Source organism: Erinaceus europaeus, chromosome 2 (assembly GCF_950295315.1).
Source record: "Erinaceus europaeus chromosome 2, mEriEur2.1, whole genome shotgun sequence".
NCBI lineage: Eukaryota > Metazoa > Chordata > Mammalia > Eulipotyphla > Erinaceidae > Erinaceus > Erinaceus europaeus.
In genome coordinates, this window is record NC_080163.1 from 187749633 (window position 1) to 187767261 (window position 17629).

Consider the following 17629-nt stretch of genomic DNA (forward strand, 5'->3'; position numbering starts at 1 on the left):
GACACAGAAAAAAAGTTTAATTCTGCTGCGGCGGAGGGTCCCGGCTCCGGTAGGGAGAAGGATTTGGTTTCGGATTTTGTTCTTGTGGGGATTTGTTTGAGGAACAAGAATAGGGGAAGAGTCTGGTCCTTCCGGTGGGTCCTGCCCGGGACAGTGTTGTGGGGAGAAGTGATCTGGAGAGACACAGAGACTGGACCGAATCTGGGGGGCTGGGGTGGGCAGGGAGACAGAGACAGACAGACAGACACCGGGCAGAGACGTGAGACAGATGACAGAGGGGCAGGACAGAGACAATGGGGGAAGGGGAGAGGAACGGAGAAAGTGATGATGGCGGGGGTGGGGGAGCCCCAAGTCAGACCCGACGGGACCCGGCAAGTGAATGGGGTGAAAAGGGGGAAGGGGGGGCTTTGGAGGCCGCCGCGGGACAGAATAGGATCTAGTCCAGCCAGATACAAGAAGTGGTGCCCCACGTCCCCGACCCGGGTGCCGGGAGGGGAAGGGGGCTCGTGTCTCAGTGCTGCAGTGTCGGGGCCCCGCCCCTCCCCGCGCTTCGCTGTGTAAGGCACCGGCTCCAGCGAGGTCCGCGAGCGCGGGGGCGGGGCGGGGCGGGGCGGGGCCGAGGAGTCCGAGGGGGAGGGGCCCGGCGCCCCGCCCCGCCCCCTCCGCCCCGGGTGCGAGCGCGCGGCCCCGCCCCCCTCGAGTCCGCCGTCCAGTGGCGTCCAGCCCGGCTCACACGGTGCTCTCCAGCATCCACTCGGTGCTGGTGAAGGCCAGGCGCGCCCGGGCCGAGCCCAGCCCCAAGTCCCCGTCGTCCCCTGCCGCGCCCCCTCCGCCCGCCCCGTCCAGGTGCGGCGTGGAGCGGTGGCGCTTTGTCCGGCGGGCGCGGCGCGGGTAACTGTGGCTCTGGAACAACGCCCCGTAGTCCCCGTCGAACGAGTAGCGCTGCTGCGGCCTCGACCGCAGCGCGGCGCCGCCGGGAACCAGCGCGAGGGCTGGGGGCGCCGAGGCCGGAGGCCCCAAGGCCCCGGAGCGACTCCTCCGAGGGCCCGCGGCCGCCCGGGGCTCGTCCCCGGAGGTCTCCTCCGACGGGAGCAGGCACAGCGACGTGGCCGAGCCGCCCAGAGAGCGTCCGAGCACCGACTCCGACTCCGCGGGCGCCATCTCGGCCGCCGCCGCCGCCTCGGCCTCCACAGCCACGGCCGCCGGGGCCGCGGGCGTCGCCACCTCGCGCAGCGCCTCGTAGCGGTCATGCGCCGTAGGGCCCGGCGGCGGCGGCGCGCCTGCACCGTTGGTCTGCGAGCACACGTGGCTGACCCGCGGGGGCGACCTGGAGGCGCCCTTGGCCCGGCGGCCTTCGCCGTCCCCGTAGACCTTGTAGCGGATCATGAGCAGGACGATGAAGACGAGGACAGACGCGACGATTACGCCCCCGATGGCGATGATCATGGTGCCGCCCAAGAAATGCGCCCGCAGCGGGCGGCAGGGCGCCGGGTCCCCCGCCGTGGTGAACTGCACGCAGCCCACCACTCGCGTGGCCGGCAGTGCCGTGGCCCCGTCGTCGTAGACGGCCAGCACGCACAGGTCGTAGGCGCGGCCCGCCGCCAGATCATTGACCAGGAAGGTCTGACTGGTAGACGGGATCATCCTGCAGGCGGAAAGGGGGCGGGATCAGAGCAGGTTAGAGCCACCCAGGCCACGCCCCTCCGCCACACGCCACGCCCTTCAGAAGTAGCGCGGACCAATCCACACACCCTGCCCTACCCATAGTTTACCCTCTATTGGGGTAACCAGCAGTCGTTCAGACAACGAACTCCCACCTTCTTAGGGCACAGGCCACGCCCCTCATCTGTAAGACACGCCCCCTGGGCCATTACCTGTCATAGTTCTCACCTGCTAGAACAGTATCTGCCATTAGATTCCCTGGTAACATCCCCTGGCAGTAGTTTTTACACCTTGCATGTCTCAAGGGGCATGCCTCCCAGGAGTGTCTCACTCCTACCAAGACAAGTGCCACTCAAGATCTCCTAGCTATATATTTCCACCTTTCAGGGGCCAGTACACCCCTTTACCTGCCAGCCCCACCTGTACTCAAGTGGACACAGATGAAGTCACACCAGTTATTCTAACTTCTACTGTGGAAATGGATGTTCTCTTAGGACCTCTGTTCTACATCTTCCTTGCCTTTCAAGAAAACCAAGACACAAATCACTCCCTTCCCCCTACATGTTCTACCTTTGAGTAAACACATCTCCCAGTTACAGTTAACCTTCTTGAACTATTTCCAAGAACCTTAACTACATCTTCCCACCCACTAAGGAGGCCATAATTACAGGCTACACCCTTCCTGAGCCACAAGTGGCTTCCGAGCCACACTCCACAATACCCACACTAGAAGGTAGTTCCACTCCTGAGAATCACGTCCAGTCTTGGCATGTCCTGCTCCTTGTCTGAACATCAGAGAGAGCCACTTTATGTGATCCCCTGCTTTTACTGCCTGAAGTTACCAAGTCACACCCTCAGGTAAGGGTCACCCATAACTGGGTCAGATACAGTCAAACAAACACATTCCTTTCTTCCTGTACCCCCCCCCATGAGAGACAATGTACAGTAATGATAACACTCACCGAGTCTGATGGCCAGACCACCTGAGATTAAGTTTCTCCCTTGCTGATTATGAACTCTGTGATCTTAGGCAAGCTTCTTAATCTCTCTGTGCCTCATCACCCACAAATGGGAATATAGGGAAACTGTGAGGTATGAATGAGTTAAAATACCCAGTCTGGTACTTAGTAATGTCACCATTATATCTCAGGCCCCTGCTGTGGCTCACACTCTCCTGCCAACTTCACTCCTTTCCATCTGTGAGAGCATTCCCACCAAATCTGGGCCTCTTCATGGGCTACTGGAAGAAAGAAACGTGTTTGTTTGACTTGTTTCTGACCCAGTTATGGGTCAGACTCAACCTGGCTGGCTAACACAACCACAGGAATCTGTTCTCAGTCTCACAAGTTCTCTTCGTGGGTTACAAGAGTCTTACAAGAGACCGGGCCACCTCCTCTCTGCCTGGGACCCTGCAGCAGGAGCTCCACCTCCTATGTGAGGCCACGCCCCCCAGACCCACTAGGCTTCTGGCCTGGCCACCTTCAGGTCCTGAAGGTCAGCTCAGTTTCCTCACCTCCAGGAAGTCCCCTCACCCACCAAGAGTCACCCCTGCCCCCAGCCAAAAGACTTCACCAAGTAGGCCCTGTCCCTCAGAGAGCCCACCCTCTTGTCTGCCTCCCCCTTGTCAATTTGAAGACCACTGGTCACTCTCTGACCTGGGGCTCCTGACTGTTAAGTCTTTTCTCTTTCTCTCATCTTCCCTCTCAGACAGCTTAGGAGTCTTCTCCTTCCATCACCCAAAAAAAAAAAAAAAAAAACCAATTCCTAGATACTTCTCCTCACCTCCCTACCCACCCCCCACATTTTCAAGGACAGAGGCTGTCTCCTTAAGAAAGCTAGAGACCAGTCGCCTCTGATTGGCTGCTGGACCTGAGCTTGCAGCAGAGCAGGCTTCTGGTTGGTTATTACCTCCACCCATGGCAGCAGTGAGGAAGTTAACCCCTGCAGCACCACAACATAGCTGTCTGCAGTGGGGAGCAGAGGGTGGAGCTGTGGCCCTAAGGGAGAAGTATCTCGGGGTCTGATGCCCAACTGGGGACAGAGTGGCACAAAAATACACATATATGCAGGATCTGCGGCCCAGCCCCCCATGCAGTGACCATGGGTTTGAAAGAGAAGGAAGGTGAGAAACAGAGAGATGGAAAGACACAGAAAGCAAGAATTATTTACAGACATGTAATCCACCACTCTTCATTCCTGCCTTCCAAACAGTTGGTGCTTCCTAAACGTGTGTTCAGTGGTAGGAGGAGGGAAGGCAGGTTAGGAGTTTAAAAGGTTAGGGCTGGGAGCTTGGCTCTGTCATTTTTCTGTATGACCTTGAACAAGTGACATCCCCCCCACTGAGCCTCAGTTTCTCTGCCTATAAGATAGGAGGAGACTCTTTGCTGTCTCATAGCAGAGGTGGGAAGATCAAATTGAGGTTGCACCCACAGGAATGCCTTATGAAAGTTTTTGGTTTTTATATTTTTATTATCTTTATTAATTTATTGGATAGAGACAGCCAGAAATTTTGAGGGGAGGGATGATAGAGAGGGAGAGAGGCAGAGAGACACCTGCTAACACTGCTTCACCACTCACAAAGCTTTCCCCCTGCAGATGGGGACCAGGGGCTCAAACACAGATCCTTACACATTGTGACATGTGCGCTCAACCAAATGTGCCACCGCCTGGCCCCTGTTTCCTTCATTTGTTTGGGCTGGTGCCTGAAAGGCTGAGCCAGCATCTAATCTTTCTATCCCAGTAGGCCCAGGGCCCAGTGTAGAATCTGGCACACAGTAGGCGTCTGCTTAGTGGTTTTGGTGGCCAGAAAAAAAAAGAAAAAGAAAGAGGAGAAGGAGGAGCAAAGACAAGGGGAGTTGCTAGGTGGTGGCATAGCCAGTAAAGAACCCACATTACCATGCTCAAGGACCAGGGTTCAAGTCCAGCCCCACCTGCAAGGGTGAATCTTCAAAAGTGGTGAAGCAGTGATGCAGGTGTCTGTTCTTTTACCCTCTTCCTCTCTATCCTTTCTTCCCTCTCAATTTCTATCTCCATCAACAATAAAAAAAAGAAAAGAAAAGAAAAAATGTCCACTGGGGAGGTGTATTCCTTGTGCAGGCACAAGCCCCAATGATAACCCTGGTGGCAATTTAAAAAAAATGTTTAAAAGGAGGAAGAGGAGGGAAGGAGAAAGAGAGGCATGTATAAATCCAGCCAAAAAATGAAAAGGTACCCATTATGTGCCACCCAAGAAAACACTGGGAAGGGGAGGAGCATGGAGGCTAAAATGCAGGTTCCTCCATGAGGAGCTAGCCCCCCCCCCACCGCCGCTGCTGCCAAAATAGAGAAATGGCCCTGCCCACTCTGACTGCCCCAAGTGAAGTTAAGCCCAAGAGTAAGCATTCAGCAGGCATCCTCCAATGCAAACAGAGGAGGCACTGCCAAGAAGCAGGAGAGCAGTTCACACAGCCAACAACCACTTATCAAAGGCCCACTGTGTGCCAGGCCTGTGGCTGTGAGCCACATCCAAAGGACTACTGAGCTAGAGCAACAGCGCCAGGCCAAGGTAATGATTCATCATGTACAATCTGCCTCTTTCCACTGGGCTGTGAGCTCCCTGAGGGCAAGGAGTGGTCTCCTGGTCTCCCTGTACCCCCGGCACCCAGCTCAGAGCTTAGGATGAGGCTCAGTGCCTCATAAGGGTAGAACAGAAGGAAAGCAAAGACAGAGGTGAGAGTAACGGAGACACTAGAAAAGTTCCATTAGGTCTGTCCATCCCACTAGCAATCTAAGCCGGTGAAGGGTGGAAATGACATGTTTATATCTTTTCCTCATACATTTCCTGTGTTTCTGTCATATACCCAATGTGTTGATAAAGTTGACTGGCATATAGCTTGTAAATATCAGTATAACTATAAATAAATATGTGTGTGTGTGTGTGTGTGTGTGCGCGTGCACATGTGACTGTGTGGGAGTGTGTGTGTGTGTGTGTGTGTGTGTGTGTGTTTCATGCTCCAAAATGTTTATCTGACAAGGAAACAATCAAGCCCCTTTGATGGGCAGTGATGTAAACCAGGAGCCCCGGGAGAGCTGAGACCATCTTGGTTGGGTGCATTTGCTCTTCTAATTCCACAACCGCGGATCTGATTCATAGAGGGGTTCAAGGAGTGAGAAGCGGGAAAAGACAGTGAAATAGAAATAAGAGTAAATGGGGAGCCAGGAGGTGGTGCACCTGGTTGATTCAAGCCCCCGATCCCCAACTGCAGAGGGGAAGCTTCACAAATGATGAAGCAGTGCTGTAGGTGTCTCTCTTTCCCTCTCCTCCTTCCCCTCTCAATTTCTCTCTTTCCAATCAAAAAGAAAAAAGAAGGGGGCGGGTATGGGTTAAAAACAGCCACAGAGTGTGGTGACTTGGTTGTTTAGGCACTGAGTCTCATTGATATCCCTAGTGACAATAAAAAGAAAAAAGGGAGGGAGGGAGGGAGGGAGGAAGGAAGGAAGGAAGGAAGGAAGGAAGGAAGGAAGGGTCCAGAAGATGGAGCACTATCTTATGGAGCACTATGGATAATCAGGCATGAGGTCCTGAGTTCAATATCCCGGCAGCCCATGTACCAGAGTGATGTCTAGTTCATCCTCTGTCTCTCTCTTCCTATTTTCTTCATGAACAAATAAATAAAAATCTAAAAAAAAAAAAAAAAAAAAAACAGGGAAAAGAAAAGGAAAGGAGGGCAGGGGTAGATAGCACAATAGTTATGCAAAGCGACTCTCTTGCCTGAGGCTGGCTCCAAAGTCTCAGGTTCAATTCCCCACCACCACAAGCCAGAAGTGAACACTGTTCTGGTAAAAAGAAAGAAAGGAAGGAAGAAAGGAAGGAAGGAAGAGTAAGGAAAGCAACTCAAAAAAAAAAAGAAAGAAAGAAAAGAACGGAAGGAAAGAAGGAAAGGAAAGAAGATGGGAGACAACATAATTGTTATGCCCATGCCTGACACATTAAAGGTCCCGAGTTCAAGACACTGCACCACCATAAACCAGAGCTGAGCAGTCCTCTCTTGAAGAACAAGAAGGAGAAGGTGAGAAAAGACAGAAGGTAAAAGAAATAAAGTAAAGGATGTGGTCCAGGAGGTATGGCGTGGAGGATAGTGTTCAAATTTCAAACATGAGATCTTGAGTTAGATCCCCCAGCAGTGCACGTGCCAGAGTGATTCTTTCCCTTCTTCTATCTCTCTCATTAATAAATAAGTAAAATTGAAAGAGAAGAAAACAAGAAAAGGGGAGAGAAGAGAAAGTGGAGAGGAGAGGATAAGAGTACAGGAGACAGGGCAAAAGAAGACACAGCCCACTTTACAAACTGAGCAAGGTCAAGGATACGGGCACATGGAAGAGAGGGTCCCAGAAGCTGGGAACCCGTTCTGGGTGGTAGCACCCACCTGTAGACGAGCGAGTCATCGGCTGAGCTGTTGTACTGGACCTGGTACATGCGGATGCCAGGCACCGGCCTCTGCACTGGCCAGCGGATGAGCACGGAGTTTGAGGTGAGCTCAGCCGCCACCAGCCGACGCTCGGCAGCGGATTCATTGGCACCAGGCCGGCCGGGTGTGGCGATGTCAGAGGAGCCCGGCTCGGTGAGAGGTGGTGGGGCAGCTGGTGGGGGCGCCATGAGTGGCAGAGGCACCACGCACACCTCCACGGGGGCCGTGGCTTCCCCCGCCGCATTGGAGGCGATGCAAGTGAAGATGCCACTGTCCCGCAGGGTGGTGATGGTCACATCCAACGTCCCATCCCCCCGCACCCGGGTCCGGCTGGAGTTCCCCAGCAACCGGCCATCAGGTGCCACCCAATGTACCACCGGCTCGGGGTCACCCACAGCACGGCACCGCAGGCTGACCGCCTGGCCCTCCACCACCAGGGCCCGGCTGCCCGCCTGGCGCGTGATGAGCGGGGGCTCGCACAGGAACTCCTCCTCGGGGATGGACCAGAAGTAGCGGTCGGTCAGGTGCTCTGGGGTGGCACATGTCTCCAGGTCATCCTCTCTGGTGAGCCGCCGCAGCCAGAGCAGCTCGCAGTTGCAGTGCAGGGGGTTGCCACCAAAGCTGACCGTCAGCGGGGTGGGCAGCTTGGGACCGGGACCCTGGGAACGCAAGAAGAGCCCGTCGGGGGGCAGTTTGTGGAGGCGGTTGGAGGTCATGTCCAAGCGCACCAGCTTGTGCAGCTGCACAAAGGTGCCCTCGGCGATGTGGTCGATGAGGTTGTGGTCCAGCGTCAGGGTGTTGAGGTTGACCATTTGGCCCACGGCCTCCCAGGGCAGGGCCTCCAGGTTGTTGTAGGAGAGATCCAGGTCCTCCACAGTGGACAGGAAGGCGTCAAAGGCGGCCGACTCCACCCGGCGGATCTGGTTGTTGCCAAGGATCAGGTGGCGGAGGTTACCCAGGCCCCGGAGCTGGTCGCCACGCACCTCAGCCAGGCGGTTGCTGTCCAGGTGCAGGGCCCGCAGGGCGCGCAGGTCAGCGAAGGCGCCGGCTGCCACCTGGCCGATAGTGTTCCGAGACAGGGTGAGGTGCACCAGGCTGGTCATGTTGGCGAAGTCTCGGCGACGGACAGCCGCGATGAAATTGTCCGTGAGACGCAGCTCCACCACTCGCCGGTCGATAGCGGGTGGCACAAAGAGCAGGCCAGTCTTGGCGCACAGCATGGTCAGCGTGGGTGCCACGTTCTGGCAGATGCAACGGCCGGGACACGGCTGGCCACGGGACGCCCCTGCCCAGAGCAGCAGCAAGAAGGGCAGGGCAGCGGGTGGCGGCGGGAGGAGCGCCGAGGAGAAGGGGCCCGGAGCCATGGTGCAGTGGGAAGGAGGAAGGAGTGGGAGGCAAGGCCTGTGGGGGAAGAAGAAGGGTTACCCCCTGGGGCCCAGGTGGTGCACATGTGGTTAAGCGCACACATTACAGTGCACAAGGACGCAGGTTCAAGCCCCTGGTCCCCACCTGCAGATGGAAAGCTTCACAAGTGGTAAAGCAGGACTGCAGGTATCTCTCTGTCTCTCTTCTCTCTACATCCCCTTTCTCTCTTGATTTCTGGCTGTCTCTACCAAATAAATAAACATAGTAAGTTAAAAAATATTTTAAAAAAACAAAGAAGGGTTACCCCTGCAGAGAGCTCCACTGCCACCCTGGTACCCCAGTAGTTATCATCCTAGCTCCCACCCCCACTTCCTGACAACCGTGTCCTCTAGAAGCAGCGGCATTGATCACCCGTTGGCATCTGTCAACAGGTAGCACACTGGTGGGTAAACCCTGACTGCTCAACCCCGGAAAAACCTACTCCCAACTCTAGGAGCTCCCGGGGCAACCTTAACCCCCCCACCAGAAGGTTGACGCCTGGCCCGGCCTGGATCTTCCACTGCCCATTATTATTATTACTTCTTAATCTGTGGCCCAGGGAATGTATTCAGCTGGTTAAATGTAGGATTTGCACATCTGAGGTTTCCAGTTGGATTCTGTAGTGCCACATGTGTGAGACTAGCAGAAGGTTTGCCTTTCTATTTATTTATTTATACTTTATTTTTACCAGAACACTGCTCAGCTCTGGCTTATGGTGATGCTGGGGATTGAATCTGGGACCTTTGGTGCCACGGGCATGAACATCTTTTTTGGATAATCATTATATAATCTCCCCAACCTATTTATTTATTTATTTATTTATTTATATAGAGAGAAAGAACCAGAGTATCACTCTGGTACATGTGCTGCCAAGGCTCAAAGTTGAGACCTCACGCTTGAGAGTTCAGCACTTTACCCACTGTGCCACATCCCAGACCACTGGCTTTTCTTTCTCTCATGTGAAACTGTCTCTATCTCATAGGAAGCAAATAAAATTAATTTATATATTTTTAACGTTTAATTTAATTTTATCTCATGAGAGCAAGACACAGGCCAGAACATTCCTCTGGCATTTGCGTTGTCAGAGATCAAACTCAGAACCTCCTGCTTGTAAATCCAGCACTCTACCTGTTCTTCCACTTGCTGGATTTCCCATTAAATATTTCAAAAAAAAAATCACTGCAGATGATATTGAAGGCATGGATTTCAAAGTCATACTCCCTGGGTTCAAGTCCGGCCTTGACACTTACTAGCTGTGCGACCTCGGGCAACTGTGTGAACCTCACGGAATCTCGGTTTCTTCATCTGTAGAATGGAGATAAAAACAGAGCCTTACTTCCGTGAGGACCAACTGGACAGGTAAGCATAGTATAGCTGAGGACAGGGCCTGGCACATATATGGTATTCAACACCTGTTAGTCATCTCCATCCTCATCATGGAAGGCCCAGTGAAAGCAGAGACGTGTGTGCATGACGATGGCCCAGAACAAAGGCTTTGACGTCAGGCAGACTCAAGTTCAAGTTCTGCGCCCAGCCAATCACTGGCTCTGTGAGCTCTCCTAACTCGGCCATGATTTCCTAATTGATACATTGGGGTGAAAGGCGGACATGTTACAATGGGTAAAGACCTTAGTTCAAGTCCGAGTCCTCACCAACAGGGAAGAAGGAAGCTTCTCGAGCTACCACAGGCCGTTGCAGGCTTCTATCATGCTCTCCCTCTCCCTCTCCCTCTCTCTCTCTCTCTCGATTTCTCTATGTCCTACCAAATAAATGAACAAAGAAATAAATAAAAATAAAAAATAAAGATGGGGGAGGCTGGGCGGTAGTGCAGTGTTGCTTAAGTGCACATGGTGCAAAGCACAGGGACTGACTTAAGGATCTTGGTTCAAGCCCCCAGCTCCCCACCTGCAGGGAGGTCACTCTCTCCCTGTCCCCCCTGCCCCCCCATTTCTCTCTGTCCTATCCAATAACAACAGCAGCAATGGCAACAATAATAACAACAATTAGGGCAACATAATGGGAAAAATGGCCTCCAGGAGTAGTGGATTTGTAGTGCAGCCACCAAGCCCCAGTAATAACCCTAAGGGCAAAAAAAAAGGATGATAACTCTACCATCCTCATGGGGTTGTTGCCAGAGTTCAGGGAGCTAATTCATGATGTTTAGCACATGAGTTTTCAATAGATGTTAATGGTGACACTCTCCCTGCCACGCTTTAGCAATGGAAAATGGCATTTGAAGGTGGGAGGGGCCAAGAAAAATATTTCAGTCTCCTTCTCAGCCTTGGGAAGTCCTTCTCTGAGCCTGGTTTCCTCCTGGGCTTTGCTAAGCTCTCAAGCAGGAGGCAGATTTTGGTGCTCACATTAGTGGGCACACACAAGGTCACACACACACACACACACACACACACACACACACACACACTGTGCTTCTGCTCCAGGCAAAACCTTCCGGTGGGGATTCCCCCTATGGCAGCTACAGCCCACAATGTGTCAGCTCCCATCACAACACAGGGTGGGTGGGGGGTGAAGAGGAAAGGCTGGAAAGGGGGCGTCCCTGAGTCATTTTCATCCCACCACACCTGGTGCCCCAGTCTCAGTGGGTCCACCTCACCAGAATCTGCAGTTCAGGGCTGACGTGGCCTGATATGGCCTTGTGGGGGAAGGGAAACCAAGAGAGTTGGAGAGAGGGGGCAAGAAATACGTGGGGGTGAGGGAGATGGACTGGCAAAAACAGACCAATTCAAGAGATGGATACACAAAGGCAAAAGGAGAAATACATCTGAGAGAAAGGCAAGCAGATAGAGTAAGACAGAAGCAAACAGACAGGAAAAACTTAAAAGTGGAGAAAGGACACAGAAGAGCAGCTGAGAGAGATGAAGAGAGGGTGGGGGAGGTAGACAGCATAATGGTTATGCAAAGAGACTCTCATGCCTGTGGTTCCAAAGTCCCAGGTTCAATCTCTTGCACCACCATAAGCCAGAGCTGATCAGTGCTCTGGTAAAAAAAGAGAGAGAGAGAGGAGAGGGAAAGAAAGAGAGAAGGAGAGTACTAAAGAAACAAAAAATAAAAGAGACAATGATTAACGAAATAGGCTGGGTCAGGGAATCCCACCATCTCTGTGGCAGTCTGTCTCTCTCTCTCTCTCTCTCTCTCTCTCCTCTTGTCTTTCATGCCCTCTGGGACACTGCTCTGTACTGTACAGAAATCTCTGACCTGGAAGGTTGTATCTGTTTGGCTGTGGGAATTTCAGATATTCTCCTTCCAAAGCTGGGATGGGGATACACTGGGGGGGGGGGGGGGGGGGAACAGTAGCAGCCCTGGAGGAAGTGCTAGAGTTGAACTTGAAAGCATGGGGTCCTGAATTCAATCCTCAGCAAGTTCTCTCTCTCTCTCTCTCTCTCTCTCTCTGGCACACCTGATAGAGAACAGGTTTCTCTCTCCCTATCTGCCTTTCTCCTCTCAAATTTTCCTCTGTCCTATAAAATAAAATTGGGAGGAATAGCCACCAGGAGCAGTGGGTTTGTAGCATTAGCACCAAGCCCCAATGGTAAGCCTGAAGGGAAAAAGGAGGAGGAGGAAGAAGAGGGGAAATAGTAGTAGTAATAGTCATCAGTGCTTTTAAAACCATATATATATATATATATATATATATATATATATATATATATATATATGGAGGGTGTAGTTTTTTTTTTTTTTCTGGGAGGTGATGCAGTAGAAGATAGTGTTAGACACTTAAGCAAGACTCTCTGAGTTCTATTCCTAGCATCACCTGCGTGATGTTCCAGTTCTCTCTTTCTCTCTCTTTAGTACATAAATAAATAATTTAAAAGAAAATGTGATGATAGCAAGGAAAAAGAGTTAACATTTATTGGGAGACAATGCAGGATGGTGAACCAGAATCTGGACTTCAGTGGCTGGGTCCATACAACAGTTCCCTGCTATGGGACTTTAAACAGACAACATCCCTCTTTGGGCCTCAAGTGTGCTCATCTGTAAAATGGGGGTAGTGGGATAGCACCTGCCTCAGGAAACTGTTGAGAGAGTTAAATAAGGTAACAAACTATATTCTGTTTAGGATCATTCCAGATGGAGTAAACACTACGTAAATGGGAGGGCCAGGCGGTAGCGCAGTGGGTCAAGCACACATGGCACGAAGCTCAAGGACTGGCATAAGGATCCCAGTTTGAGCCCCCGGTTCCCCACCTGCAGGGGCATCACTTCACAAGCGGTGAAGCAGGTCTGCAGGTGTCCACCTTTCTCTCCCCCTCTGTCTTCCCCTCCTCTCCCTATTTCTCTGTCCTATCCAACAACAACAGCAGTAACAGTAATATCAACAACGATAAAGAGGGGGGAAAAATAGCCTCCAGGAGCAGTGGATTCGAAGTGCAAGCACTGAACCTCAGTGATAACCCTGGAAGCAAAAATAAAAACAACTACATAAATGCCAGCTCCTACTGCTGGTGATATTTTTATTATTATTGCTGTTGTTGTTGTTAACTTTTTCCTTGGCTTTCTCAATCATCAGTAGTTTGACTCTCAGGAAACCTTCCCACTTCCATGCACATTCACACAAAAAACAATAAAGCATGTCTATGCCACTCTCCAGATTCAGGGGACACTTTTCAGCTTAAGACTCCTGCACACTTCACTGATATGGGAGGACCCTCCCTATCCCCAACCACCCCACCATCCTGTGAACAGGTGCCTCCAGGGCTGACGCCCTGCCCCCACCCCAACCCTATGCCACCTTGACCACACACCCTCGTTCACACAGGATGCCCCTGATCCCGTCACCATCCTCCAGCCTGAGGAGGGGGACACTCGGACTCTAGGGACACTGCCATTCCCTGCAGGGCAAGGCTCTAGGGTCCTAGCTATCTCGGAATCAGCTCAACCCCTATACAGCTCTCTCGCCAGACTGGGAGACCACACTCACCTCTCTTCAGGGAGTCAGGGCCTGGGTCAGTACCTGCAAAGGAACAAGACATCCCTGTTAACATCCCTTTGGCAGCTTGAAAGCCAACTTGGCCAAGGAACTCCCCAGTGTGATCACCATCTTAGCTGCTGCTACTGCAGACTCCACAGAGTCCGAGACTGGCCCCGGAAGTTATCTCTGGACATCAGGGAGCCTAAGCTTCAGGACTGCTCAACCTCTGAAACCCAGAAACTCAGTTTATTAGCCCTTTGTCCTCTGGCACCTCTAGGGGCCAGAGACCCCATTCGCCTCCTCCTTGAAACTCTACCTTTCAATTCGCTCACACTCAAAAAAGAGTTCAGGTCTCAGTCCCTTCCTTTCTCAAGATCCAGGAAGTTGATCCTACCACCCCCTTTGCCTTCAGATCCAGACTCCTAGCTCACCCTGTCAGAGTCCCAACCCAATGCCCCACAACTACAAAGACCTGGACTGGAAAGGGCAGCAGCTTTTGCCTTCACTGTCACACCCTGTGTGGACATGTCTGAATCACATAGCCCCATAACCCACAGGTCTACCTACATCTGGCTCTCCACAGATACTCCAGCATAGTCTGTGTGCCCTGAGCCTCCCTCCATAGGCCCCAGGTGTGGACACCATTATATCTATGACACCCATGCTGGACCCCCGCATACCACAGGGACCCTATTCTCACTGGACCCAAAAGCAGCATGGCTTTTGTGCCAAGGACACAGGCACATGTGTACACACACAAGCTTGAACATACAAGCCTACTCCCCAGAAGCCAACACTGATACATTAAGTGAACTCACAACATACACAGACACATGCCCTCATGGCAGACACAGCTGTATGCAACCACATGTGGACAACATTGACGTTTCCCTGCACACGAGAGCACACACACACACACACACACACACACACACACTACAAAGAAACTCAGGTGCCCCCTGGCAGACAACCAGGTACTTGCACCCATAAAGACATGCCCTTGCTCACTCACCAACACACAGAGGCACAAGTATGGCAGAGAATTATCAGAGATACACAGCTGCACACTCTCAAAAACCCAAGCACATTGATATAACTTTCTACAGACCATAGCCCCCAGTGACAGAGCTGACAGAGTCCTACACCAACAGATACACAATCCACATACTGGTCCATGCACAGTCCACACACAAGCATGCATGCATACAAGGCCAGTATACACACACACACACAAACACACACAAAAAAAACCTTTACACAAACACTCCAAGATATTCACTCATAACTGACATATTCACACACAACAGCCATGCAAGGGGTTCATACACTTATAAATGCCTACAAAGCACTGTACCATAGTGGCACAGCTAACCGACAGGCACAGGTACACACACACACACACACACACACACACACAGAGTCATGGACACACATCCCTCCCAGCCCTGAGGCACCCTCGCCCCACCTACTTCCCAGACCAAGGAAATCTTAGCATCCGCCCTCCCAGCACACCCCACACACACACACACCACCGCCACCATCAACACCGCCGCCAACTAGGGCACAAGCCAAGACCAGAGGTCAGAGTTCAGCAGGTCCGGATCTGAGGGCTGGGGGCTGGGTCCTAGACCTCCATTCCAAGACGATCCTCCCAACAGCAGCCCAAAGGTCCCCCAGTCTTGCCAACCGGTTGCCGGCAACTCCAGCCCCGTTTAAGGGTGTGAGGGGAGGGGGGGCTGAGGTGAGGTGGGTGAGGAAGGGCCAGGTCTACGTCCCTCCCCCATGGGCCCATCTGTCCATCCCTCGTCCTCTCATCCCTCCATCTGTCCACCTACCGGCAGCCCATCCCCCCCACACCCAACCAACCACCGGGAAGGGAAAGACATGGCCGTCTCCCCCAAGGACCGCTGAGGGACCCCCCTCCCTTCTCTCCAGTTGACATGAACCGAGGGAGCAGCAAACTCCCCCTCCCTTTCCCCCAGCCACACCGAGAGGCCTGAACCCACAAGGTGCCGAGCCCGAACCCCCCCCCACACACACACACACCGGAGCCGGGAGAACCTGATGTGGACGCACAGACACACACCCTCGGAAGACACACAACCCACAGACACACACACACACACACACACACATAAAGGGACACCCGGGCGGGCACACCCGGCTCCACGGACCCTCCGATGGACAGACATCCAAGACGGACACACATACCCAACGCAGCTCGCCGCGCGCGCACATTCGCGGGGGGTGGGGGGATGCTGGGGGCCCCCACACCTGGGCACACAACCCACGCACACACCTGCACACAGCGCCTGGGGGGCGCGCCACGGCCTCCCCCCGCACCCCACCCCGGACACACGGCTGGAGGGGCCGCCTGAGGGGGCCGGGGACTCGCCGGCCGGCACGCCCGGAGGCCACACGCCGGCGCCGGGCTCCCAGGGCCGCGGGCGGGCGCTCGCCGGGGCCGCCGCAGCGCCGCGGACACACTCGCACTCGCACCCGCGCCCCCCGGTCGCTGCAGGCCGCGTCCCTCACCCAGCCCGGGGGGGGCCCGGGCCCGGCCCCGCCGCCGCCTCGCTCCGCGCCATGGTGGGGGGAGGGCCGGGGAGGGGGCGCGGTGCCGCGGGGCCGCCTCCCTCCCGCCTCCCGAGCCGCCGCCGAGCTCCGCCCTCCGCGCCGTCCGAGCCGCAAGGGGGGAGGGGGTGCCGGCCAGGGGCGGGCGGGGCGGCCGCGCCCCCAGACCCCCGCCCTGCACCCGCCGCAGACCCCTCTCCACTGCGGAGCCGCCGGCCCGCCCCGCGCCCCACCCCCGGCCCCGCAGGCTTCCAGGGAGACCACCCACACAGCCTCCAAGACCACGCCCCGCCTGGCCTGGGGACCCCCATCATTCCACACACACACACCCCACACCCCCGTCCTGTCCCCGGGGGAACCTGACACCCCACTTTACCTCCTGTGAAGACCCAGACCATGTTCTGCAGCCTCCCGGGACCACAGACCACGTCCTGCTGTCTCTTCAGTGACCTCAGAGTCTGTCCCACACCCCATTAGGGACCCCAGGCCGTGCCCCGTCGCCCAAATCCGGGGGGGGGGGGGGGCAGAACATATTCCAGTCCCGAGGGATTCAGAGCACCCTCATCGGGGACTCGAAACCACAACTCACCATTCAGGTGGACACCCCACACACACCCTGACCACACCCTATCCCTTAGGAACCCCAGATAGGACCCCAACATCCAGAGGGGACCCAGACCAGATACCAACATCCAAGAAGAGTCCAGATCAGGCTTTGCTCCTCGGAGGATTGTGGGGAGGGGTGTCAGCATGTTCTACGGCCACCCAGAACCTTCTCAAGGACCCCTAGCCATGTTCTTTCATCCTCCAAGGCCTCAAAGTATCCCCCATACTCATTAGAGGGCCTGACCATGTGGACCTCCTAGGGACCTCACACATGTCTCACTAGAGACCCCAGATTTTCCTCATTAACCCCACGAGACTCCAAACCATGCTCCCCTCCATGATGCCCCCCCCGGACTCCCAGAACCCCTAATTTGTTCCCAATTCCTTTTTCTTAATATTTTATTTATGTATTAACAAACGAGAAATGTAGAGAGAAATACAGAAAGGGAGGAGAGGAAGAGAGAAAGAGAGAGATACCAGAGCACTGCCCAACTCTGGCTGATGATGCTGGAGATTGAACATGAGATCTTAGAACCTCAGGAATGAATGTCTTTTGCAGAACCATTATGCTGTCTCCCACGTCCTTGTCCCCATCCCCCCATCTCTTCCCTGATCTCCTTTCTCTCTCTTTTTATAATACTTTTATTTACTTATTATTGGGTAGAGAGAGGAAATGAAAAGGACAGGGGATATAGAAAGGGAAAAAGACAGAGAGACACCTGCAGCCCTGCTTCACCACGTATGAAGCTTTACCCCTGCAGATGGGTACCCGGGGCTTGAACTTGGATCCTTGTTATTCTAATGTGTGCACTTAACCAAGTGCACCACCACCTGGCCTACAGCTCTCTTGCTCTCTCTCTGAACATACCCTCCCTCCTGTGACTTGTTCCTTCGTTACTCAAATCCCTTTGTCCAATTACTAGCCAATACCAGACTCCTTCACTGTCTCCCAAACCCCACTGAGTATCACGGTTGACTCTCTGCCTCTTCCCGATGTGCTCACCAG

General features: G+C 53.9%; 1 protein-coding gene across 3 annotated transcripts; it reads right to left on the minus strand.

Moving 5' to 3' along the window:
* LRFN1 (leucine rich repeat and fibronectin type III domain containing 1) lies at positions 1-16092 on the minus strand. 3 transcript variants are annotated; one of them, XM_060185907.1, is made up of 5 exons: positions 15979-16092; positions 13453-13485; positions 9764-9818; positions 7068-8510; positions 1-1645 (listed from the first exon to the last, which is right to left on the minus strand). In XM_060185907.1, exons 4-5 carry the CDS (start codon positions 8471-8473, stop codon positions 730-732), a joined length of 2322 nt encoding a protein of 773 aa, XP_060041890.1. In that variant the 5' UTR covers positions 8474-8510; positions 9764-9818; positions 13453-13485; positions 15979-16092; the 3' UTR covers positions 1-729. The 3 variants fall into 3 exon arrangements, with proteins under 3 accessions (XP_060041890.1, XP_060041889.1, XP_060041891.1); XM_060185906.1 differs by lacking the exon at positions 15979-16092 and adding an exon at positions 15743-15971; XM_060185908.1 differs by lacking the exon at positions 15979-16092 and adding an exon at positions 15655-15971.
* Positions 16093-17629: the final 1537 nt, after the last annotated feature.